This window comes from Dama dama, chromosome 16 (genome assembly GCF_033118175.1).
Source record: "Dama dama isolate Ldn47 chromosome 16, ASM3311817v1, whole genome shotgun sequence".
Classification (NCBI taxonomy): domain Eukaryota; kingdom Metazoa; phylum Chordata; class Mammalia; order Artiodactyla; family Cervidae; genus Dama; species Dama dama.
Window position 1 is genome coordinate 24,944,996 of NC_083696.1, and position 27,929 is coordinate 24,972,924.

General features: G+C 42.3%; 1 protein-coding gene across 1 annotated transcript; it reads right to left on the bottom strand.

Annotated features, from left to right (window-relative positions):
- Nucleotides 1–14,473: 14,473 nt before the first annotated feature.
- Nucleotides 14,474–27,458, bottom strand: NFIL3 (nuclear factor, interleukin 3 regulated). The gene is made up of 2 exons (XM_061163582.1): nucleotides 27,321–27,458; nucleotides 14,474–16,341 (listed from the first exon to the last, which is right to left on the bottom strand). Exon 2 carries the CDS (start codon nucleotides 16,163–16,165, stop codon nucleotides 14,777–14,779), a length of 1,389 nt encoding a protein of 462 aa, XP_061019565.1. The 5' UTR covers nucleotides 16,166–16,341; nucleotides 27,321–27,458; the 3' UTR covers nucleotides 14,474–14,776.
- Nucleotides 27,459–27,929: the final 471 nt, after the last annotated feature.

Consider the following 27,929-nt stretch of genomic DNA (forward strand, 5'->3'; position numbering starts at 1 on the left):
TTCAGCTTTGGTATGTCTTCATCCTAGTGGGATGATAAAAGAGAAAGTATGGCCTCATACTTACACCTAATGTTTTGTTTAAAGTTTTAGCTTTCAACTTGATAAACTCTTTCATAAGTCCTTTCACTGTCAGGATAAATCAGTGCAGCAAAGTAAAGCAAGTGTTCTTGCCTTACAAATAAGGAAACTAAGGCACCTACCAAATAAGACTCAACCAAAGTCACGTAATGTGTGAGGGGCAAACTGAGACCAGATTTAGAGATTTGGTCATCTAGACCAGTAGCCTTTCCACTGACCATTTTCATCCTATCAAATGGAATATTTAATGATAACTATTTCAAACAGGGCTTATTTCCAAGTATGTCAAAGCCACTCAGCAAATGCATATTGAGCATGTGTGTGTATGTGTGTGTCTGTGTGTGTCTGTGTCTGTGTGAGTCTTTCTTAGGGGCTGAGAAGACAGTGATAGAATGTGGTGTCTGTTTCTGAGGAGCATGCTGTCTAGATGTGTTGACTGACATCTAAACAAGCAATATTTTATGCAGTGTGAAAAGCACTGTAATAACAGTGTGAGCAAAGCATCATAGCAACACCATTGAGGAGGACCTCACAGGTAGAGACTTTGTGCTGGGCTTGAAGAAAGTGAAGGAACTTGTCAGATGGAGGTCGGGTTTCTAGCAGAGGGACTTCACTCAGGGAGTCCAGAGTTGTAGGAGGTGAAGACTAGAACGTGGTGACTGGAGTAAATGGAGGACTATGGTGGGGGACAGAGGCTGGAGGAGGGGTGACAATTCTAAAGAGCATGTGAGGGAGTTTGGCCTTTGCCATAGCAGATGTTCTCAGATTATTGCATTTCTTTTACAAGGTAAAGAGTTAATAGCTGTCATAAGATTGTTGGATTTTTATTTTACTAAGTAAAAACCAAACTACTATCATCTGAAATTAACATCATTTTTATAAAGAACAATGCCAAGAATGTATGCGAATCATATATCTACTAAAAAAAAAACATAGTTGAATACATTAAGCTTTGTGAAAAACCGTATTGTCCACTTTTCACTGATTTCACCACAACAGAGTTTGAGGGAGGCCACACTACAGATCACATTTCTCAGACTTTAATGGGGATATGTGAATCACATGAGGATCTTGTTAGAATGCAGATTCTAATTCTGGGTGGAGCTAAGAGTCTATGATTCTAGAAGCTTCTATGTCAGGTCTTTGCTGCTGGAGTCTCGAACGCACTAAGTAGCAGAGGTTAGTCTACACAGCAAGATTGGCTCGACTGCATTTGTATTTTATAAAGTTAAACCAGAAAACTATGTGTGAAATTGGTTGCAAATGAATTGCTACTGCAGTTAATCACACAACAAAAGTTCTGCAGACATTTGTCCTATACATTATGAAAAATTACTGTAACTTAGCTTTCTTGTCCCCTGATTCATTGCAGGAATTCCTCAAATGGCAAGAACACCTCAAAGATTTGCAAAAAATTACATTCCTTGAATGCACTATATATGTTTCCCCTATTTAATAGTTTGGTCTTACTATAGAAATGGAATTTAGCAGAATTCTTGTATGTTGTATATTTCAAGAAGAGAGCATCTACAGCCAAAAATAAAATGATTTAAAAATAGTATAAATTGAAACAGCAGGAGTTGATTTGGTGCCATCTTTTCTCAGGGACTCCAGCAGTGATTGAGTCCTATACAAGGAGAACAGATTGTTCCATGTGAGGCCTATTAGAAGTTAACTCCAAAGCAGATGTTCCTGAAGATTCTGTTACCATTATAGACAAGCTGTTCTCATTTTGTAGAAAAACAAATATGTAATAATAAATTATCATACTTACCTTAATGACTTAATAATGATTCTTTAGTAAACATTCACAAAAGGGGATAGGAAGTTTTAAAATGTACTATTTAAAATAATGTTTTTATTACATTAGAAGCCTAACACATAGTGAGCAATAACAGATGATGAATCTTACAAATATCTTATACTTATTGGGAAGGCTGCTGGAACCCAAGGCAGAAAACAGCAAAAGAGAATGACTTTGGGGTCAGCTGTCATTTTCAAGAAGGTTTAAGTTCAGAGACCAGATGGTATTCTTTAAAAGATTAATTTGGAGATGCTCTCCATAAAATCTTTAATAGGTGATTATTTTTCCAAAGCTATTTGAACTCTAGCCCTCAGAGAACTTACAATTTTTAAAGGGGGTCTTAATATTCTTTGGGCTTCCCTCATAGCTCAGTTGGTAAAGAATCTGCCTGCAATGCAGGAGACCCTGGTTCGATTCCTGGGTCAGGAAAATCCCTTGGAGAAGGCATAGGCTACCAACTCCAGTATTCTTGGGCTTCCCTTGTGGCTCAGCTGGTAAAGAATCTGCTGGCAATGCAGGAGACCTGGGTTCAATCCCTGGGTTGGGTAGATCCTCTGGAGAAGGGAAAGGCTACCCACTTCCATATTGTGGCCTGGAGAATTCCATGGACTGTATAGTCCATGGGGTCACAAAGAGTCGGACACGACTAAGCAACTTTCACTTAATATTCTTTGGTCTTTTATTCCATAATTGGGTACCCAGTGCTTGAATAAATACAACTCCTGATGGATTCATAGCCCCGTGTTACGTAGTTCCCAATGCCTCAGTAAATTTCGCATAGTGATACAGCCGTCCCCGCTCCCTGGGAGAGACTCAGGCAGGCCCACGATGCTCCTGCCTAGTTTAGCAACAGACAGTATTGGGCACCTTGTGAAACTCCCCCAGCCTCAGTTTCAAAATACAGCATAGGCATCCAAAATAGTTGAAAATTTTAAAATATTTATATTACCTATAAATATTATGCACTAAAATCCTGGCTAGTGAGAAGAAATAGAAGGAGGAATACATAGGGATGTGTGTATACCTTTATAATTCAAAAATACTGAGGAGCTTTGAACTGAGGTCCTAAAATACACCTTAAACAAAATTACAAAGAAAGTCGCAGTTGGTTCATCAAGTATATGAAGAGCAGTTATTCCTCTACCCCTGTGCCCCCTATATAGACCAGTGATCTTTATGTGGGGTCATCATGCCCAGGATGTTACAAGATTATCCTCCTTGATGCAGGGAAAATATTGGAATTTCTTTTTACATTTATTTGTCTAAAATCAGTTACATAAAACTTCATTATCATTTAATGCTTTAACTGACTCTAGTACGTGCATTGAGTGTGAGTGTGTGTGTGTGTGTGTGTGTGTGTGTGAGAATTGGGTTGATGTGGATGGAGAGACTGATAGATAAATGGATGGACGGATGTACTTTTCTTGTTATAGCTAGAACTGTGTGATAAACAAATGAAAGTTGGAAATCTCCAGTCTAAGATACTAAGACAGTTTTCCTTTGCATTTTCAGAGACTTGTCAGGTGACTTAATTTATTCAAATTGTCCTTAAGGAGTATAATATCAAATAATTTTTATATTTTTTAAATAAAATTTATTTTTATTGAGGTATAATTGACATATAATTTTGTATTAGTTTTAAATGTACAATGTGAGAACAATTTTTAGATGGAAAAATCAGAAACACCAGTAATAATACATGGTGGTACTTTAGTCACTAAGTCATGTCTGAGTCTTTGCTGCAAATCTGTGGGTAACAGATAAGCCTGGAAAAGTTAGTATTGGTCAAAATGTTGAGTGCCAAATACAGGAGTTCGACTTTTATTATTTATTAACAAGAGGACCTATTGAGGTTTTTAAAAAGTGAGTGGAGGTCAATCTGCAACATTGGGCATGGGGGATGTATATATGTGTGGGCTTAGTCCCTCAGTTGTGTCCAGCTCTTTGTGATCCCATGGACAGTAGTCTGCCAGGCTCCTCTGTCCATGCATTCTCCAGGCAAGAATACTGGAGTGGGTTGCCATGCCCTCCACCAGGGGATTTTCCCAGCCCAGGGATTGAACCCAGGTCTCTGGCATTGCCAGCAGATTCTTTATCATCTGAGCCACCAGGGAAGCCCCTGTATATATGTGTATATTACATAATATACTATACATAGTATATACACAACACACACACATATATGTATTCATTTTTATTGAGATATAATTGACATATAACATTGTATTAGTTTTAAATATACAACATAAGAACAATTTTTAGATGGAAAATCAGAAATACCAGTAATAATACATGGTGGTGGTTTAGTGTGTGAATACACACACACATTTACATAAAGATGTATATATACACACACACAGACATATATGTGTGTATGTGTATATACTGTATATAGTATATTATGTAATATAAACACATAATAAAGAAGAGTAGGGAGTTAAGGGACTGCTGTAGCACCCCACAGACATGAGGCAAATAGGCCTAAACCAAGAGGATAATGTACTTATTGTCCTTTTTTCTTTCTTCTTTCTACCTTTTAAAGCACCACTAGTTTGAATAAAAGGCAGTGTGGACCATAGTCAGGAACATGGCTCCTGAAATCACATCCTGACTCCCCTACCTGCCAGTTCTGTGAGCTGAGGCAGGTGTGATGGTTAATTTTATGTGTTAACTGACTGGCCACGGGGTGCCTAGATTAAACATGACTCTGGCTGTATTTGTGAGAGTATTTCTGGATGAGGTTAACATTTGAATCCATGGACTGAGTAAAGCAGGTTGCCCTTCCCAGTGTGCAGGGCCTCATCCAATTTGAGGTCCTGGCTAGAACAAAATGTAGAGGAAGGGGGAATTCTCTCTCTCTCTCTCTCTCTGTCTTGTTGCTTGAGCTGGGACATCTCATCATTTTTTCTGCCCTCGGACTGGGATTTGCACCATCTGCTCTCCTGGTTCTCAGGCCTTTGCACTCAGATGGTTATACAACTGGTTGGCTTTCCTGGCTCTGCAGCTTACAGAAGCAGATTGTGGGCCTCTCAGGCCCCATATTTACATGAGCCAATTCCTCATAATAAATCTCAATCTCTCTCCTCTCTCAGTAGATAGAGAAGTAGATATAGATATCCTTAAATGCTATTGGCTTTGTTTCTCTAAACACACTTGACTAATACAGCAGGTCAAGTTCATACTTCCCTGAGGGACACCCTAAGAGCTCTCAGAAGTATAGATAATACTGTTCACACTGTGTCGAAGTCCAGCACTCCCACTTCCTTACTCTGACCAGTTGTATTTCCTGAGGCAAACAATTTCTGTCACTACAGGCAGAATATTCCTCTGAATGAAGTTTCAGAATCTGCTATCACCAAACCCTGGTTTCCCCATCACTTTGTTCTCTAGTCATGAGGGAGTGAAGAAGTCGGGTGGGGATGAGAAAAAGGCGTGGGGATGAGAAAGGAGGGTGCAGAGGAAATGCTGCTTGTGCTCCTGACTTGACACACACAGTAATTTTATATTTAAAGCCTTGAGTTCTTATAAAGTCATGCCCAGGAATATGACCTGTTATTAGTTCTCTATTATGCTTTCATCAAAAACACACATTACTGTATTTTTAAGGCAGAGTTCAATTTTGGCACCCTATTCGTGTTTTTTAGGCATCAGAGAAATTGGCAAAAATGTTAGGCAGTGACAAACAAAAAGTAGTAGGTTCTAGTAATTGCTTATATTTCCTTCTGCTTAGCCATTGTTTATTGCTTTCATCAGTTATTATATTACACTTTTCTCCATCACTGAACATTTTGGCCTGAAGTTAATTTACTTTCAAATTCAGTGAACACAAGAGTGACACTTTCTGCATTTCTGCTTTATTGCATGACTCTAAGGAGGTGCTAAGATGATTCCTTCTACCTAGCGAAAACACTTTCTGTGTGTTTTGCAAGCTTTAGGCCTAATTTGCATATTCATAGCAAGCAATTATCTTGATTTTTGAAAAAGATGTTCATTTACAATATCAAAAATTTCAGAATCCTTTCACTTGAGTTATCAAAATAATTATCACAATTTTGCACAGCAGTGATCTAGATGTGATCTCAGTTGCCACTTGGCCTACAGTACAAAAGCAACTACAAATCAAAGAAGCAAAACATCATTTACTGTGATATTTATCCTACTTTGTAGAAGACTAAGAATAGGTTCACTCCAATCCACTTTCTCAGGAACCCTGGTTGGCTCAATTTGTTACTGGTGAAGTGTCCAGAAAATGCTGATGCACGCGGGCATGTCAGAGCTTTTCAGCTAAATTTCACACTTGTATTTTTCATATTGTATGGTGACATGATTTTAAGGAGAGAAAAGAAGCGATCTTATGAACTGCCTGCTGGAAAAGGCTAGTTGTATGACAACTTAGCAGTTCTGAGTAAGTTCTGAAGAGGAAAACTGCTGCACTGACCTCTCTGATTCTGTCCGCAGGTGAGTCAGCCTCCTGTCCCATCAACTTCCTGGAGTGTAGGACCGCCACCCCCTTCTCCTGCCAGGAGCCACCCTGTGGGTTTCTTCTTAGCAGGTTCAGGATCATCACCTCAAAGAAAACCTCCTGCTCTGCTCTTCTCGGGTCTGTCTTCCCTGAATCACTTTTCTCCCAGCTCTTCCATGTTTTCTAACCCTTCTCCCCATCATCTTTTCCAGAGAATTCAGTGCACACCTGGGCAGGTCTAGGGGACCCGCTGGGAGAAGCTCTGAGTCCAGACTTCAAGAGTAAGTGGAAGTGGGTGACTCCGGAGCATCCTTAGGAAATTTCCAACCTGGCAACATGGATGCGTGAAGACGCTCTGTCTCTTTAACTCTGCACCCAGGCCAGGCACAAGGGCGGCTCAGGGCTGCAGTGGAGGTCAGCGTCAGCGACCGTCAGGACACAAGGAGAGCGCACACTGTCTGCTCACATTTGCCCAGTGGGCCTTGTCGTGGGGCTGCTGGGATGAGCCCACACCCCAGCCCCACATGACTTCAACCCAGCCACCCTCCCAAAAACTTCGGAGACCTCTGCTGGTGTGTCCACCTGCAGCATCCTTTTCTGTTCACCCTTTGCGCTCTGACCATGAATCTCTCTCCCTGATTCATCCTGGCCTTCCGCAAATCTTTCCCTTCACCCTTGCCCACCTGCTCTCCTGACCTCACACTTGAATTTGTTTTTCAGCAGGCAGTTAGGAGACTGAAACTGTGTTTTCCTCTAGCCATTCCTAAGTGAATCAGGGGTAATTTTTCAAACCTGGAACTCAAAGTCCTTAGACAATAGGTTCTACACTTACTTTTGAATTTTCTTACCAATCTTCTGTCTTTTAAAATTTATTTATTTTTAATTGGAAGATGATTGCTTTACAATGTTGTTTTTGGTTTCTGCCATACATCAACCAAACACAGTATCATAAAGCAATTATCCTCAAATTAAAAAAGAAGCAACCTAGATGTTCATTGGCGTATGAATGGATAAGGAAGTTGTGGAACTTACACACAATCGAATGTTATTTAGCTATAAAATGGAATGCACTTGAATCAGTTCTAATGAGGTGAGTGAACCTGGAGCCTATTATACAGAGTGAAGTAAGTCAGAAAGAGAAAGACAAATATTGTATGTTAACTGCATATATGTGGAATTTAGAAAGACGGTGCCAACGATCCTACCTGCAGGGCAGCAAAGGAGACACACGTAAAGAACAGACTTTTAGACTCAGTGGGAGAAGACAAAGATGGGATGATTTGAGAGAATAGCATTGAAACATGTACATTACCATTTGTAAAACAGATGACCAGAGCAGGTTCGATGCATGAAGCAGGGCACCCAAAGCCGGTGCTCTGGGACAACCTAGAAGAACAGGGTAGAGAGAGGAGGGAGGGGAGTTCAGGATGGGGTTGGGGGGAACACATGTATACCTGTGGCTGATACATGTTGATGTGTGGCACAAGCCATCATAACGTTGTAAAGTAATTATCCTCCAATTAAAATTAAATAATTGGGGGGAAAAAAAGGTTTCCGCCATACATCAACTGGCTTCCCAAGTGGCACTAGTTGTAAAGATCCCATCTGCCAACCCAGGATACATAAGAGATGCCGGATCAATCCCTGGGTTGGGAAGATCACTTGGAGGATGGCGTCACAACCCACTCCAGTATTCTTGTCTAGAGAATCCCATGGACAGAGAAGCCTGGCAGGCTATAGTTCATAGGGTCGCACAGAGTCACACATGACTGAAGCAACTAATATGCTTGTATACATTAACATGAATCAGCCATAGGTATACATGTGTCCCCTCCCTCTTGAATCTTCCTCCCACCTCCCACCCATCCCACCGCTCTAGGTTGTCACAGGGCACCAGGTGTGAGCTCCCTGCATCATTCAGCAAATTCACACTGGCTACCTATTTTGTATATGGCTTATCAATCTTCTAAATGAATTCACTTCTTCAGGGATAGAGAATACCTGCACTGCTATTCAGCTCTTCCCTGAGGTCCAAGTGCTAGTGCCCCCTGCAGCCCCTTCTTTTCTTGCTGGGATGTGTCCCAGGTCCTTGCTATGGCTGCAATCCATCCTTCAGCTTCTCTCGCAGGCATACTTTTCCCCATACATTCTACCAGTAATGTCTACTGGCTGTTTCCACTTTTAGTGTCTTGGTCTTTCCATCACAAGCAAATTCAAAACTCTTCAAGAGGAGATATTGTCCTTTTTTGCTGTTTCCTCCATAGCACACAGCACAAAGGCATCTAGAGGCAATTCTTATTTAATAATGGGCAGGGCTTCCCTAAGCCCCCAGGATCCAGCTAAGGTGGTCTCCTAGCCTCAGTTACATGGGTGGTCAAAGTCCAAATACCCATCTAGATTCTGCAGTTTCCTCTGGGTGTCAACCCTCACCACCCCTAGTCCCAGGGGAGCTGCCTTGCTCTGCAGAATGCTGACCCAAAGTCCAGCAAACAAACACAAATCCACTCCCACAAGGCATCTGAGCGCCTAGGAGGACTTACTGAAAATTTGAGAAGGAAGTGTTATTAATGTATTTGCCACATATTCATCAGTGGCCTGCTTGGGCCTCCTCTCTCCCGTCTCTCTCCTCTTTTCTCTCTACCCCCATCCTTTCAAAAGTAGCCTCCTGAACACAGCACAAACCACCCCACCCTCTTCTGCTCTCATTTTCTCTGCAAAGCAACCTACCTCTTTCTTATGGTGCACAGCACCTGTTGACATCATTGTTTTCAGGGCTTCCCTTGTGACCCCAGTAATACATCAAAGTTATTTTCTTAAAAAAAAAAAAAAAAAAAAAGTCCCTTCTCGTGGTATATCTGGTATAGCTGTTAGAATAACTTTATTATTATTATTAACTGGGTCTTTTGTTGTTGTTATCGTTCAGTCGCTCGGTCATGTCCAACTCTCTACGACCCCATAGGCTATAGCCCGCCAGGCTCCTCCATCCTTGGGATTTCCTGGGCGAGAATGCTGGAGTGGGTTGGCATTTCCTTCTTCAGGGGATCTTCCCAACTCAGGAATCGAACCCTGGACTCCTGCGTCTCTTGCATCGCAGGCAGATTCTTTACCATTGAGCCACAAGGGAAGCCCCTTTAGGAAAACTTGTTACATTGAAATATCTGCTCACTTCAAGGACGGTTCATTCTGAGGCTTCTGCTATTCTACCTTTTGTTAAATCAGCATGTATTGTTACTGAATGCTCTTCCTCTCCTTTCCTATCTTCAGAATTTTGTTCATGTGCACTTTCAAGTGGGTCTTATTCTTGACTTCCAGAACTTTGAACTTTATTCAAGCACTTTCCGCAAAGTAACTTTTTCCTCCTCACGTGGCAAGGCTGACAAAATGGAAATATAAAAAATGGCAGTGATATCTGTCTGGGTTACTTTGCTTAGTTTATTTTATGAAGTACTTCTATTTGTTGCCAGTAACACTATCAATACTCAACAATAGCAATCACGCCTTGGCAATCTCCATCATGACTCAGTGGAGATAGTGGCATGCCCTCCTAACTTTTAAGTAATGTTGTCACCGTCTAATATTACCTGTTCTCCTTTGCCAAGACTGCTCCCACTTACCTCCATTAGTTCTTGAATTATTTTTTCCCCTTATATTCATTAGAATCAGGAAAAGCTAGCTCTGCAGAAAATGCTGCCAAAGTCTTTAAACTAGTCATATTTTACTTCACCCTCCCATAAGACATCCTATTTACATTTCTAATTCAACTGCAACTCATAATTCTAAATTCTCTTTATTTCTCGATCTTTGCTGGAAACTTAAGTATTCCTTATTTAAATTTTCCTGGTGTGAGTAGTTTGTGGACACTATAATGTCACTCCAGTGGTTGTACTACTTCCTAAACAAGCCCTAGCACCTGTCCCACAAAGTGCATGAATGCACAGGCACACACATATACTCACACATAAATAAAGTGGGTGCTGCTAGTGATTCTCATTTTTGAGAAATAATTTTTAGTTTTCAAAAATGAACTCAATAGCTACCATTAAAAAAATCTAACATGGTTCTTTAGACCTACCTAGGTGTTAGTGGTTTTTATTTGGGAATATTTGCTCTTTGAAGATGAAAATGAGTTATTACACAACTATGATGTCACACAAAAGGAGATCCTTACATAGCACTTCCACTAATTTGCAAAGAAAGGGCACTTGCAGCTTGGACACCTCCTTAGATTCCCGCCTTCTTTGCTGCAGATTAGAGAGACTCTCTCGTCTCATCTCCCTGGATTATTTTAGGGAGAAACTAAAGTGTCAGATGATACTTGGCTGGCCTGCGTTGTCCTGGTCCTGTGGGGCCTGGGTTCTGGCTGCTGTGAGAAATTTTGGCAAGTCAAGCTCTGAGAGTCCAGGTATTTTCCTTTATAAAGTGGGCACAATAATAATGAGATACTGCTGAACACAGGAGGGGTGTGCAGTAGGCAGGCTACCGAGGACACAATCTGTTCTACACACTGGCCCCGAGACACTGCCTGTCTGTCTTGACTCTGCCCCACCCACCCACCACACTCCTTGCTCACCTCCTCCTGGGCAGGTGGAGGGGAAATCCAGTCGTTTCTGCTGCAGCCTCCCCCTTAGCTCCACTGCTGACCATTCAGGCTTCCCTCTCTTTGCTCTGTGGCCAGTGACTGACATGGGGCCTCTGTGTTTTCCTGGCTGCCACTTCCTGCCTGATAGCCATCTTTCTGGGAATTCCTAAGAATGCTGGTGTCTGGGGCTTCCCTCTCTTACTTTTTGAGTATTGTCAGAGACTTATTGGGCTTCCCAGGTGGCACTAGTGGTAAAGAACCCACCTGGCAATGCAGAAGACATGAGATCCCTGGGTTTGATCCCTGGATTGGGAAGATCCCCCTGGAGTAGGAAATAGAAAGCCACTCTAGTATTCTTGCCTAGAGAATCCCATGGACAGAGGAGCCTGGCAGGCTACAGTCTATAGGGTCACAAAGAGTCAGACACAACTGAAGCGACTTAGCACACATAGATTCATTTGGCTTTAAACACATTTTATATCACTGTTTTGAACCTTGTGAGTGGGACAAAGTGGTAGCATCTCCTCAGCTGACATTGTAGATCAGAAGTATCACAGTGTTATCTGACTTGATCTCTCTTTGGTTCCTAGTGAGCCTGGAATTGCTTATTCAACCTTTATTTTTTTAAAGCTTTTCATTTTGTTTTGCTGCTGCTAAGTCGCTTCAGTCGTGTCTGACTCTGTGCGACCCCATAGATGGCAGCCCACCAGGCCCCTCCATCCCTGGGATTCCCCAGGCAAGAATACTGGAGTGGGTTGCCATTTCCTTCAATTTTGTTTTGGGGTATAGCCAATTAGGGGTTCCCTGGTAAAGAATAGCTGAGCTGGTAAAGAATCTGCTTGCAATGCAGGAGACTCTGGTTCGATTCCTGGGTCAGGAAGATCCCTGGAGAAGGGATAGGCTACCCACTCCAGTGTTCTTGGGCTTCCCTGGTGGCTCAGATGATAAAGAACGCCCCCTGTAATGCGGGAGACCTGGGTTCAGTCTCTGGGTTGGGAAAATCCCCCGGAGGATGGCATGACAACCCACTTCCGTAATCTTGCCTGGAGAATCCCATGGACAGCGGAGCAACTAAGCATAGAACATAGCTGATTAACAGTGTGATAACTTCAGGTGAAAAGTGAAGGGACTCATCCACACATATACATACATCCATTCTCCTCCAAACTCCCCTCCCATCTACATTAACATTGAGCAGAGTTCCATGTGCAATAGGTCCTTGTTGTCCTCCTTTATGCTTAAGAAGTACCATTTTAAATATCATCCTAGCCATGTCTTCAGTTCAGTCGCTCAGTCGTGTCCAACTCTTTGGGACCCCATGGACTGCAGCATGCCAGTCTTCCCCGTCTATCACCAAACTCATGTCCATCGAATCTTAGATGCTTGCAATTATAAGACAAAATGACTAGGGAGGGGGGCATCCAGATGCAATATAGTTACCACAGTAGCTAACGTTAGCAGTTCACAGGGGAGGTAACATAGCCTCAGGTAGGCAGGCTGCTTTGCTCCTGATCTGACAGATTTCAATTCTTCCTGAAAACAACTCAAGATTTACCTTTTTTGCTATTATCCACTTGGATGCTTACAGTAAGTACCACACAGTCTATGGTTCATCCCTTTTGGGAGCAATTTATCAACAGTTTTTTTTTTAATATTGTCTATTTCATGGCTGCAAAATCTCCCTGGGAGTCTACTACTGAATCTCTTGGCAGGCATGTCCCCAGGACAGCAGGACTGCTGTCTCTTTGTTTGGACACTGTGTTGACACAACCCAGCACTCCACTGGGCGTACTGAAGGGAACTAAAGCTTTTTTCCTTCCATATGTAGTTATTGTTTTCTCCCCAGTTGTGGACTTGGACAGCCTTTTGTTTTCCCACTTAACACAGGAACCTGACTTTACACCCTGTCCTATTTTGATTCATGTTGTTATAGTCATTCCATCCATTCTAGGCTGTGAAATGCTTTTGGATGTCGACTACCATTCAGTATCTTAACCCTCCTCTGCCCTGTAACATTTGCAGATGATATAGGTGTCCCTCTGGGCCTCATCCAGTCACTAAAAACTGCTGAAAAGACAAGTCCAAGGGTTGAGACTGGCAACACATTCCCTAAGCGTTAGACTTCAGAGGAAACTGGTCACCGTGTCCAAAAGGACAAAGTGGATGGTCTGTGTGTGTGTCCCAGCATTTCCTTTAACTCAAAGGATCTCTTTTTAAAATATAAAAGTGTAGGAAGTGTAAAAGACTAAAAATCAGGCAGTCAAAAAGGCCCCTAAACTGGGATGTTGTAATTGGGCTCTTCCTAGGTGCCACCAGGAGATATGGTAACAGAATGAGGGTTAAGTCATTCTGCACATGTATTATGAAGCCTCAAGAACCCCAGCCCACGTCCCCACCCCCACCATACACACATACTTCTAGGATGAAAAAGAAGGCAGTGTGGGAACAGTTCTGGAGAGGGCTTTGGTGAGGAGAACAGCTCTGGAGAAAGCTATTCTTAACCAATATCCACTCACCCCTCCCACCCTACCCGGAAGCCAGTCCCACCGTGCAACAGAAGACACACTTGTCTGTAATTAAGGACACTTACTTCTATGGGATGACTGAGGATCCTGAACAAATCATCAGTCATGATCTTGTCATTGGTTTACTTAGAAGGATGCTTTCTTCTGGACTTCTATATTATAGTTTCCAAACTGGAGCTATTATTTATAATCATCATTAACAAACTGTAAAAAGCCAAGTCATTACATATACTCAAGTTGAAATATGGTGAAATGCGATCATTGATATGTTCTTTGAAATTTTGGAAACTAAGTAAAAATAGTATTTCACTAGCTTAATTTCCTAGACTGTTATACTCTGGAACTGTTAAGATTTACAATAACATAAAATGACTTCATCCTTAGTCTTTAATTCACTCTTTTAATAGAACCTCTAAATAACAAAGTAGGTCGATGACTCAACTATTCACTTCCATGTGTCATACTTAAAAGAGATGACTGAAGACATGCTGATACTAAACAACTTGGATTTTTCTACTTAAAAACAAAAAGGATACAGAAAACGAAACCTTAAAAAAAATATATAACAGGGAGTAATTTAGTAAATTACTAGTCTTAAATGCAAGAAAATGCATTCCCCACCCCCTTTTCTCTACTCTCCTCCTATGGAAGGTTTTCAAACTAGAAAAAGGACCAAACTAGAAAAAGAAAATTATGTGTTGAACTTATGTTTTAGTTTTCCCTCAGACAGTAAAGAATCCACCTGCAATGTGGAAGACCTGGGTTCGATCCCTGGGTTGGGAAGATCCCCTGAAAGGGACGGCTACCCACTCCAATATTCTGGCCTGGAGAATTCCATTGTCAGAGGAGCTTGGCAGGCTGCAGTCCATGGGGTCGCAAAGAGTCGGACATGAGTGACTTTCATTTACTATAGATGGGAGAAAACTCCCCCAAATAAGTAAAATGCAGAGTATCTTAATACAGTATCTACTTTTGTAACTTAAATTGCTTTCTTTCCCACAAAACTAAGTGCAGTGGAGCGAAAGTTCTGTGTTTGTCACCAATCCTTTATTGAAACTGGTAACTTACACACTTTATAATAGAACAACAAAAATAATGTTCAATATATACAGCCTGTGCGATGGACTATTTGACTATACACAAGGCAGAGTGATAACACAGTCTAATCTTCATAATAATTTGTGCACAAAAAGACACCCAACAGACAACATGTGAACGTTATACAGTGAAATGACATCACAGGTCCAGTGAAAATTCAGCCTAATACAAAACGTACTCATCTATTGCAAATGCATCTCTAAAGGCCCAGAGCTTGTTCAGTAGTAATTTTACCCAGAGTCTGAAGCAGAGATTTGGTGTGTGGCTATAAGTCTTTTAAGTGAGACCACCTCTGCAGACAAGTTTGCTATCCCCTGCTTCACAAACAAATTCTCTGGGTCAGAGACTTTGTAACCACTGTCTTTCACTTCCACCACTCCAGTTTTGAAACTACTCTGAGTTTTGCCATTAAGTTCTTTTTGATGCCAGTGTTCAGATTTGAGAGACCAATCTTGAATGTTAGTCACTTGGACTGAAAAGGGAGTGAGAGAAGAATGTACCAGGTTGGGGGTGGTATGCTTCTCGAGTTCAAAATGTCTCTTAGACGTCATGTCAACAGGCGAGGAAAGTTTTTGCGTGCCATCAAACTCATGATCGAAGGCTTCCACTTTTATCTGCATGGCTTTGGCTTTAATCCGAAGCTTGTGTGGCAAAGCAGAGGAATTCACTTCTGGAACTTTAACCACTGTAGCGTGGACACGCTGAAGTTCAACGGGAGAGTGGATCGGGCCCTTGGGAACCTGCTGCTCATCTTCTCCGTCGGATGACTTTCCTACTGCACCTTCATCAGTTTCCGATGTCCTCGGAGAGTTACTGGAGGACCGGTTGACCTGCAGCAGAGGGGGAGAGTGCGAGTATCCGGGAAAGGAATTCCCCATGTAGTTCTGATACACAGCCCCTCGGTAGGCACCCCGGTCATCTCTGGGCTCCCTGGCATAGCTCTCCAGTTCCATCGGCTCTTGCTTGATGACCTGGAATTTGCTTTCTGGGCTTCTGCAGCCACTCTGCGCAGGGCCCTCCTGTGAATGTTCTAGCGAGGATACTTCTGAAACATCAGACAGAGAACTCTGAGGAGAGTGCTTGATGACAGAAATGCAACTGCTAGCCACCATCGAGGGCTCATGCTCATCCACAAAGGCGCTCACAGTGGATTTGGAAGTCTGGTAGTCTTGAAAGTACACAGCTGTAGAATTACTGAGTTTCTGAATCTCCTGGGCGTAGGCTGTTGAGCTAATTAAACCAAACTTTAATTTTAGGGAAAGCAGTTCAGCTTTTAAAGTGGCATTTTCTTCCCCCAGTGCAATGAGTTTGTTCTCCAAAACCAGGTCATTCAGTCGACGCTTCTCCCGGGACCTCTTGGCGGCTTCATTATTTTTCCGCCTCTTTTCCCAATACATGGCATCTTTCTTCTCGTCGGGAATGAATTCCCGTTTCCTCCGACATGCTGAGGACTTGTTTTTCCCCACACTTCCTTCATTGAGAAGGAGCTCTTCCCCTGTCGTCAAGTCTTCGGAGACTTCGGTCAAGGCAGAGTTAAGCACCATCATCTTGTCCACGCTGCTACCAGCATCAAGAGATGCCTGCTCCTTCTTGATGCTCTGCATTTTTCTCAGCTGCATCAGAAACCACCTTAACCTATATACACAGTGCAGGTGAAGAAGTTATTTCCTCAGTATTCTCAAGTGCTTTAAAAACTGCAGTTTAAAATCCATCAATATTCTTCCTTTTGTTCTACGATCCAGAATAAATCTCTCCCGCTCCTCTCACTGAATGAAGTAGGGGTCTTCTAGATGACCTGCAATACACAAAGAGAAATAGTTATCCATTTGGTAAATATTTATTACCAGCTATGTACAAGAAACTACATGAAGCATTGAGGGGCAATAGTTCTGTCCTTCAAAGAGTTTACAACCTTGAAAAGAAAGTAAGTACCTAAATACCTATACTGTAAAGTTGTAAAGGACAGTCCCCACTGAGAACTGTCAGCAGGGGAATATGTGGTCCAGGGGAGTGAGAGAAAAGAACAGATCTACCCTGGGGAGCAATAGAAGGCGGCTGTGTTTCAGGAGAAAAAACAGTGGGGTGGGGCATGTGGGGATAGGACATTACAGGAAGGAAATAACAGATCGCCTCTGGTTAGTACATTTTTAAATAGTACTTGCATCTTGTGGGGCTTCTGAATACCTTTAGATAGCATTTATATGACTGCCAAGCAAACCAGTTCACCTCATAAAAGGAACTTTTCCAAGTAAACCCTTTTAATGTCAGTAGACAGACTCTGTAATTATATGGAATCAAACAGAAATGGAGCTAGATTTTTATTTCCACAAAAATGAACATAAAAGTCACACAAACAACTCAGTTGTGGTTGTTTAATTCTTACGTGGTTTATGTCATGGACATTCTGCCAAGTGACTCAGCACACCTGAAAAGGACTCTTCTCAATAAAGCTGTCTCTTTGACGCATTTGTGCTATGAGAAAATCGTTTTTTTCCCCCCTGGTTCCCTCAAATTGATTTATCAAACATTCACTTAAGGTTGTAGCATCTACAATGCCTTTTTTGGTCCTGATAATTCTGTCATATAGATTTCACTGATAGAGTAGCTTCAGCCTAAAATAAATGGTTAAGGGATTTTTTTTTTTTTTTTTTAAGTACAGTGCCTTCTTGAAACAAAATTATTTTAAACTGAGAGCACGTAATTATGGAAAGAATTTCTTTCCATTTTACTAATTAGTTTCAAACAAAATATAAGAACTTGAAAACAGGACTCTCAACTAGCTTCCTTTTCCATTGATGACAACTTTATAATCTGAATTTGGCCTGACAGGAGATAATAAATCCATATTAGGTTCCAATAACAGTCTTTTCATGGTGGTTTCGGATCTGGGTTTCTGGACGGGGTTTCTCTGCCTAGTTTTCCAGTAGGTAATACTTTCATGAAGGAGATATGGTAAAACAACTGTTCATTCAGCACTATCTGTATATGGCACCTCTCCTGCCCCATTAGAAAGATTTAATGTTTTCATGTCCCTCTTTCTTTCTTGTGCATAGTTTTATATTGACTAATGAGGTTTAATTTTATCAGTTGGAAAAGCCTGCCAGCTTCTTGTGTCTTTTCCAGAAGGAATAGAAGGAATGATGTAATCATTTCAGGATCATCAAGGATAAGGTTTAATGCCATAGTTTCGTCCATCAAACTGAGCCAATGCAAACAGTGAGTTGCAACTCAGCAAAATTTAATGATTATGAATACTGAGCTTCTGTTTGTCTTTGATAATATATTTTAGTGGGAAATGAAGGCAAGGAGTCTGCCATAGCAGGCAGTGATGGTGTAGAAAGGGAGCTTTCTAGTTATCACTTAGTAAACAACACTACTTCCTATATTTGCACTCAACATTTCTTGGTCTGACATGAAAACTCCTTTTCCCTCTACATAATGAATGGATTATTTCCTTCTGTCAATAATTTGTATTTCTTAAATCTGTTAAGTCCTCCCCAATAAAATCAAATGAATGCTGAAGCAAGAGTAAAAATTCCAACTCCAGGAGGATAACTATATTGAACTTTTCCAAGATGCATTTCAAATCTCCACTGTATCCCCAGGTACTACTATGTATTTCCTTGTACACTATCATTCTGAGTATTTTTTTCACTTGAGACTCTTTCTCTTCCATGCATTTTTTAATTTATCCCTTCCTTGGAAAAAAATTAAATTTCTTCTGCATTTCATCTAAACTATGAATTGTTGCAGTTGTGCTTTTGAAATGCCCCACCATTCCGTCTGTATTACTCTTTCTAAACTTTTCATTCTTTCATCATTTCATATCCGTTTCATCATTTCAAACCTATGTTGAGTGAGTTGAGACTCTGATCTCAATCTCCTGTTCCAAAGAATCACGCTGAGTCTAGTGTGAGTAAGGGCAGGCAGGCAGCCCTTGCCACACTGCATAGAGAAAATAATCCTACTTCTGTTTAACAAAAATATCTCACTTGTCCTAAAATCTCTTAACCCACTTCTATGTGTCTAAGTACTGTATGTCCACTTCTTCATCTCTGTAACTTTGTTTGGTATGTTCAAAACCTGCAGAAAAATCTCATTTCTTTTCAGTTAATCTTCTTCCAATTTCAATTTCACTAGGTATACTAGAATCTGGATTCTTCCCTCATCTGCACATAATAAGTGCTTCTATGATTCCACCAGCAAATCATCGCATACTACATAAGGGTATTTTCTGTACTATTATTTATCAAGTAACTTTGCTGTGTTGAAAAGAATTTATTAGCAGTTCGAGATACTGTAGAGAGAGGTGGTGATTTTGTACAATGTGTATCTTCCTACATGTTTGTTTTGTATGCCCAACCAGAATGCCGATTAGTTCAGGGAGCAAATTAATATATTTGTATCCTAGCAACAAACTGAACCTCTTAGGTGCTCACCATTTGACTGACACTTATTTGCCTTACATAAGAGAGCTTTGTGACCAAAAACTTGCTGATACATTCTTTTAAATTTGATATTATTACATAAATTCTAGAAAAGATTGTTTTACTTACTAAGGGAACTTCTCTTATTCATTACTTGTTTTATGCAACAGATATGGAGCACCTACTCTGGCACTGAGCCAGGCTTGGGGAAGATAAAGAAGGAAGGAAGAATCAAACTCCCAAGAATCAAGGCACCCCTTGGTCTTTGGTGAGAGACAGGCTCATGAATACAGATGAGCACTGTACCCATCCACAGGTGTGGGAGGAACACTGCCAACATGGGGAGTCAGTGTACATATCATGTTGTTTCTAGCCACGCTGCTTTTTTCTTGGTATGGTGACAATAAAAACAATCATTACAGGTGCCATTTACTCAATACTGACTATGCAACAGGCACCCTGAGCCTGGCCTGTGATTATTTCACTGCCCTCAGAATAATAACCACTTTCAGATGAGAAAACTAAGGCTGGGAGAAGTTAAGCAATTGGCCCAGTGTCACACAGCTAGTTAAGTGGAAGAGCTAAGATTCTCAGTTCTGTTCTTCTCATTTCAGTGTAATATATACCCATTTACTAAGTGATTTGGGGGCAGCAAAGCACTATTAGATGTTGCCAGAACTTCTTTAAGACAACAAAGGAACTTTGTTGCAGATAAAGTTCCATCTGGAACTTTTCCCCATCTTCCTCAGAGTTGTTTTATATCCTGTGATTATTTAATGAATTGAGAAAGCATTCTAAATTTTCATCTCTTTCTAAAATTTTCATCTCCTGGCAACCCTATATGCTAAAAAGAAATAGAAGAAAAGGAAAGTTACAGCTGTTGGCATTGTCATCTGCAATTTTTTTTTCCCACAAACCCAAAATATACCCATTTTCAACATGGGGATAGGGTACAGTTAAAACACAGAAAGACTGTGCGACTTTCCCAAGATCATGCAGCACTAGAAGGCAGAGATATTGAGGGGAGAGAATCTATCTGTGCCTTTCAACAATAAATTTAAAGAGCATGCAAAGGTAGATTTCAGTGCTTTCTAAAAACATCAGTATTTATTCTCAACTAATACCTTTATTTCAGATTCTAGTGTTTTCCCTTATGATTAATTTAACAGTCATTTCACCTCTGCCTCAAGTTTTCAGATCACCACTAATGCTGTGTTATATCAGTCACCGCTAGTTTCCTTTCTGGGGAGTAACTGACACTGAATGCCAACTCTATGATGCTGGCGTGTTCAGCACGATCAGTTTCATTACACCCATCAGATAATATGGCTGCTTCTTAAAAATACAAATAAAAAGAGAAATTTAAGAGCAGGAGTCATCACATTCCAATGACATATTTTCCCACACCTAACACGGACATGCCACTGCTAATTAATGCTTTTTCATAGTACATCACAAGATTTCTACACGCAGGAGTTGTTTCGTAAGCCCAGATTTAAAATTCTACTTAAGTCAGATGACCTAAATATTGTTTTTAATTAAGATTAAATTTGGTTTAGAAAATTCTCTAAACAAATAAAGCTGTACAACACAAATTCTAACCCTAATTTCTTTTTGAGGAGGGACCTTATGACCTGTATCTTCCCTGGCCTCTAACACATCTCTCAGGGAAATACTAGTGGACAATTTAAACTTGTTACAAAACAAGAAAAGAAACATTTTGTTTCAAGCATCTAAAATCTGACTAATAGCTTAGATATTAAAATCTACTATGAGAAAATTTTATTATCTCTTTAAAGAGACTGCAAATTGCTTCTATTCTATACTCTGATTTTAACATTCTGTCAATACAAGATGAAATACTATTTGATATGCCCAATGATTTGGAAATATTTTGACAGAATCACCTCATTTTTCCTGTACTCTCTGAATGTACTGTTTACACTCTCAGAGATATAGTATAGATACCATTAAAGAAAAACAAATCCTTTATGTTAAACTACATCTCTCCACTAGGAAGACAACTGCTTATTTTTGAGATAAGTGCCATTTTAGTGAAAAAAGATACAGTTAATGAATCAATTCACAGTTCTTTAAACTAGTAATACTAGCAAATATTAACCTACATTTTCTTCCTGTGGGTAAAATCCATGACGTGATTGTTTCAATAAAATGCTTTACTTTCTTTTCATGGATGAAAATAAAATCTGGGGGTGGGAGATGAAAAAACTAAGGAAACACTGAAGTTGCACAAGGATCTTCTAATAAGGCGAAAAAATGTTTTTTTCAATTAAGAAAACTATGTTAAACCTCATAAATACCTCCCATTAATAATATAATTCTGTCTCTAGTAACATAGACTTCAACCCTGAAGTTAGAAATGTATACTTGATCAAGATATGAATACACACATAAACAGATTCTCACACTCTGCCAAAATCTATCCAATCATAGCAACAAACTGACCAACATTTTCTATTCGGGTACTTCTGTAAATGAATGTGTCAAAACCAGAGAAGTTTATGATAAATGAAAATACGTCAAATTCCTTGCTCTCTCATCCTCAACATAGGGCTACTTGAAAATTAGATTTAAACTTAATAAATACAATGACAACATTGCCTTTTACTATAGCACTGATATAATTTATGGGATTGAAATATGAAATAGTATAGTATAACCTTTTTTTTTTTTTTTTTAAATAAAAAGAGTCCACAATTTTAACCTAACTCTTAAATGAAAATATTCTGAAGACTGCTGGGGGTAAATGCATAGATGCTAACACAACCAACTTCAAGGCTCGAAGGAGGGGAACTGGAAGGGTGGGAGTGATGAAATACTATGTTAACGCATTAACAACAACAAAAACATCTGCAGTCACTTCAAAATGGGGACCATTTGCTTTCTTGAAACTTTCAAAAAGATAACTTCTCATTAACTAGCAACTAATCTGAAATCCTAAGGGACACCAATAATCATGAAGTGACCCAGTTATAGGAAATTTCTGCAACAGGTAAGTAATGCCAGAATACATGCAACATGTGGCAATGATGGGGAAAACAGGGTGCGTGCAGGGCTGGGTGAGAAAAGGGTATGAAAGGGCAAGGTTTTGAATGTTCCTAATTAAACTGAGGAATCATTCCAATTTTCCTCAGCTTGACTTTTTAATTTCTTGTTCACTTTCTTTCCCAGTGAGCAGACGATTACAAATGTCATTTACTGTGTGCCTCATGAGTAGAACAGATTATTTTAAATGTTTATTTTTGGTGTTTATTTGAAGGCTACTTAATTCCAGTTTTAGATCCCTAGAAAGTTAATTAATAAAAGACACCATGTTCTGAGAACTAAAAGGCTTATAAACATCATTCTGCTTCCAATAAAAATGAATGCTCAAAGCACAGATTATTACAAAAGGCATCTAGTAAATCTCTACTAAACTTTCTTATCATAAAAACAAGCTAGCATACTCTAATTAAAACCATATGAGAAACAGTGTTTTTTTTAACTACAAGAAAGTTATTTGTAATGACATTTGAGAGATAATTGGGGGTGGTGGTAATATAACTTCATTTTGAAACTGAAAAGCTCTTATGTAATGTCTGTGATCAAAGGTCAATGTCTTTCGACATTCTCACACAAATCCAATCTGGATAAAAATCAACTCAAATGTAATTTAGAAAAATAACAGGATATCAAACAATGTGTTAACCCTGTGAAATACAGGCATACCTTACAAAAACAAGAAATGAATATTAAAGGAAAGTTCAATTACATTGTTTCTGTCACATTTTGAATTGAATCCCAAGTGTGCTCTCATTCCTTAATACAAATTAAAAATAAACAACTCTGAACAGCATCAATGCCATCTGGATTACAATGGAAATAATGAAGTATGTGTGATTTTACTTGGTAAAAATAAAGCCTCGGCAATATGACTGCACCTTTTCCATTCTATGCTGCAATCACATTCACGTCTCGGAACTGACTCTATGGACCAAAGCAAGGTCAACTAGAAATATCCACTCAGCTGGTGAGTCAAGCACGTTGCTCAACATGGGAAAGGGCCCAAACAAAGGGTTTTAATTTTCAGGTTGTTGCATCATAGTGATGTTATAATTGCACTTAGCAAAGATAAGTCTTTCACACAGAAAAGGAAATTGTTTCAAAAACTCCAGTGAGCTTGCACTCATACTCAGGGAAGGGACAAAGACAGAGCCTCCCTCCCCCGCAAACCCATTTTTTAGGTTCCTGGCCTGGACCCCTAATCAATTTCTCTTAAGGTCCACTTTCTGAAGTCTAAAATGGGGATGATAATAGAACAGAAAACAGAGTGCCTGGCACAGGCAGGGTACCTCTTTAGTAAATACTCACTCATCATCTCATTTCCGAAGAATAAGCAGCAGCAAGGCAACGATTATGATTAGTTCTAGGCCTAATTTTTGCCTCTCGTAATTCTTAGTGAAGCATTGTTCTATGTTACAAGGATAAACCAAATGAAATTTAATTCTACATTAATAGGTCAACCACTGACAGTGTCATGGGGCATATCCTAGGGTTTTAACCATACAAGAGGCACACACTTCCTCTCAGGATAGCTCATCTGTGAGGTCTAACCAGTCTGCGATCTCAGACTGGAATTTTAGATGCAGAGATTATCCAGGCCCAGGAAAACCATCAAAAGAAGTCAAGGGAGCTGGAAAAAGACAGCTGTTTGGCCCTTTTTACACCATTAATGCTACCATCAACTCACCTCTCTCTCTCTTCCTTTAAACAGTTCCCCCAAACATTAACCTAGTGACTTGGGAAGTATGAGGTTCTGCAATCCTGTCCAGGATCTCCTTCAATCTAAAATTACCATTGAATGAAACAGCAAATAGTTTTGAGAAAAAAAGTAATCACTACTAGAACAACAAAAGCACAGTATTTCAAGAAGAATCTTTAGGCTTAGTTCAAACTTCAACCCTTATTGCACAGAGACTTAGGCAGTGAAAAATAAAGATGAATATTAAAATACACACACACACACACACACACACACACACATAGCTGCTTCCTGGGCACTTAGTCACTTAGACAGGAAGAGTTTACTGAGCTCCCCACAACTCGCCAGCTAAATAAACAGGTTTTATTCCCTCAGTTTACCTCGGAGGCCGATCAGGGCAGTGCCCAACACTAGGGCCTGGGACCCAGCTCTTCTGAGCCCAGAGCCTGTATTCCTAGGTAGCACTTCACCGTTTCCTAGCTACTGACCGGCCTGAAACTCAAGAGAGAAACCATTAGGGACGGGGGTGTAGGATTTGATCCCATAGAAGCCCCAACTTTTTAAACAATGCACTTTTCGCTGATGGCTTTTAGAGAACTGTGACGCTGCCCTGAATTTACTGCGATTTATTGCAGTAAAGCAATAAGCACGGTCTCAGAAGACTTATTGCCAGGATGAAAGTACCGTAGTCTTACTCAGCAGGACAGCGGTATCCCATCCACACAAGTGTTGTAATTTTTTAAAATATTTAACTCAGGGGAATTCGAGTTCTCTCTACTCTAGCCACATAACTAATGTTCAAAATATATATATACCGACACAAAATATATATATATACTTGACAGTCAAATTGGGGTCCTTGTCATTATCATCAATACTGAAGCGACCCCACCCCCAATTTTTGCCGTCTGTTGACACTGGTGGTTTTCTTAGGTCTTTTTTCATTTTACAAGAATCGGAAGCGCTCCTCTAGGACACACAATGACGCCTTCTCGAACAAAGGTGTCCGCGGTGCTCAGGAGCTCTGCGCGCAAAAAAAGCAAGAACACAGGCCCCTGGAGCAGCCCGGGCCGCAGCGATGAAACGCTCAGGCGGCCGGGCAGCCCTCTCCGCGCGGAGCGGCCTCGCCCTGGGTCCCTCCAGCTCGCCCGGCTCCGCTCCCCCAGCTCCAGCTGCCCTCTCTCTCTCCCTCCTCCATTCCCCTTTCCCTCCTTCCGCCCAAGAGAACCCAGGGAGCACCGCACTCCCCGGCCGCGGACGTCCCCCGGCGCCCCCCGCGCCACGCCCCCCCGGACCCGCCCCCGCCGGGTGGGCGGCGCAGCGGGGCCTCGGTGCAGCCTAGACCCCCGCGCCAGAACAAAGGAATGTGGGGAGGGGGCGAGAAGGAGGAGCGCAGGCCGCCTAGCAGCCCTGGTCCAAGCGTCGCCCAAGGGCGCTCCCTGCCGTTGACCGAGGTCCGCGCCCGCCGCCCCACATCCCCCCCACCCCCAGACCCGAAGGGGCCGCAGTTGGGAGGAGCGCCCTGGGAGGAAGGGAGCACCCCTAAGGTCGCGATCGGAAGGTGGCGCTAAGCCGCCCCTGCAGACCCGGGGCTCCCAACCCGAGCTCCAGAGTAGGTCGGGGGTCTGACACTGGGGCCCTGGAGCAATATTAGCTTCTAGGAAAGCGACTGCAATTACTTGGGGCAATAAATTTGTTCCAGAGGTGAATCTCTGTAATCTTTGTCCCCTTCTCTGCCCGCTCCCCGCCCCTGAAAAACCCTCCACAACCCTGCTCTTTAATTATTTTACTATTACATTAGGGGAAAACAATCTGACATATACACACCATCATACACATATATTCACACACCCACTACATAAGAGTCCAGGAATAAATTTAAAATCTTGAGTATATTACATAGTCACATAATTCTCACATGAATAAAACTGGGACATCCATTTAAAAAAATACAATCTACTAACCTATATCTGTTTCCCATAAATCACATCTGGTCTGGACGAAAAAAAAAAAAGATGTGAAATAATACTGTGGCCTCATTCGCTGTTATTTACAAAAGCCAAGACCAAAAGATGACACTCGGTCATCCCCTGCTGTTCTCAGGGAACAGCACTTTCCTAAAGTGTCCTTTAAAAAGATAAATGGGAGTCAGCATCCAGCAAATCACCGGGCTCTGCGAAATGCCTTCCTAAAAATACAATCTTATCAAAGGTCTCTCGGAAGGCGTGGAGTTAAAACTACAGCAAATGGCCTTGAACTTGTATTTGCACACAGCCCTGGAGAAAACACCAGAAATAGCGCTGTGAGGCCACAATTGTTAAAATGCGATAGTTAGGGCTAAATTTAGAAGAACGCACATTTCATTTCGGGCAAGAGACGCACATTCGGCAACACGAGCAAACTCAATGCTTATCCAGTTGTCGACTTGCTTGTTTAAAATATCCTTTTAAAAAACTGTTACAGTGACATTTTAAAGGCTGAGATTGTCCTACTTTCTTTGTAGCAAGATTATAAAATCACGTAATTAGCTCCCTCTTCCTATGCTCACTGCCAGCAAATTCGTCAGTTACATAATGCAACATTTCCAGGAAACTATTATGTGCTGTCTTGTCGGGTCTGAAAAAGCAATGACAATAAGGTGAAAATAAGGGCTGATCGAACGGAATGCATTAAAATTAGGAAGGTGGGGAGGTGAACGTCACAATGGTTTGTCCCAGATTTAAAAAGAATAGTTCAGAACACCAAAGAGACGAGCTCGGGCAGTATCCAAGATCAGAATACAACCCGAGGAATTCTTCCTTTTATGTTTTGTAGGAGTGTTAAAAAAAAAAAAAAAAATCCTTTTCGTTTGGGACGTAGTATACAGGCAAATAATGATCTAATATCCAACGCTGCACTACAATTACCAAATCATTGCCCACGTACGCGCATATTCCCACATTAACCCTTAATCCTTGCCAGTATTTCACCGTGGGCAGATTATGCAATGTATGCAAGGACAAATCCCACAACCTCCCCGAGCGCTGGTAAAAACACGCTGACGACAAACAGGGTGGAAAACGTCTGTGCAGACTCAGCCCCGGACACAAACAAACGCAGCGCAGGCATTCTCTGAATGCCGTCACCGTTCACGCTACCGACGCTCTTTCTCAAAGAGAAAATCAAGACTATTCCTCACTACTCAGTCCCCCTCCTCTCCTCCGCCGCCAGTCCCACTGAAGGGACCAGAAAGGAGAGAGCGCAGCCCTTGCCCACGAGATGGCTCAGCCTCCCCGGCGCTCTTCTCTACCAAAACATCAATTTTCCTGAAATCAGGAGACATTATGCAACAGCAGCGGGGGGAGCGCAAGCCAGCCCGGACTACGTGCCGGAGCGAGGGCGCTGCAATCAAAGCAGCCACCTTAAGGTGGCGAGTCCCCTCCTGACAAGGCAGCAAAAGTTTATGTAATGAATGCCCCGCGCACACTCGCAGCCGCGGGCCCCACGCACAGCACGCCCCGCGCCCAGCGCCCGCCGGCCGCGCGCCTCAGAAGCCCGCGGGGAGCCGGGCGCCGGGCCCGGGCCAGCGGTGGGCGGAGCGCTTACCGTGTTCCTGCTCTCCGGCTGGCGAGTCGGGGCGGCGGGAAGAAAGAACGGGGGCCGGGAGCCGAGCCGACGGCGTTCGGGGACCGGGGTTCGGCCGGGCCTCCGCGGCGGCAGGCGGCGGTGAGGGCGCGGCGCGGGAGGCAGGCGGCGCGCCTGGTCCGCGGGCGCCGTGGCCGCGCCGGGAGATGTGTGTTAGTAGGTCAGTTCCGAGCGCGGCGCTACGTCGCCGCCCGCCAGCCCCGCCGTGACGGGCGGCCCCAGCCCCAATCGCCGCGCCCGCACCCGCCCCCAGCCCGCCGCCAATGGCCGCAGACGGCGGGGGCGGGCTCTCCGAGGCCCCGCCCCGCTCCGCCCCCGCCCACTCCTCCTCCCGGCAGCGCCACCAGCACCCGGCCCGCGTCCCTTCCCGGCCGCGGTCACCACCGTCTCCTGAGTGCCGGGAGGACCAGCGCTCCGTGCCCGGCGCCCCGCTCCAGGGTTGCGCAACGGCCGGCGAGGCCGCCTCGGTTGGGGCGAGCCTGGGGAGGGGCCGGAGACCTCCGCCTCGCCGTCCGGCTGCCCTCACCGCTGTCTTCACCCTCTTGGTCACTGAGGTGCCTCCCTGAGCCC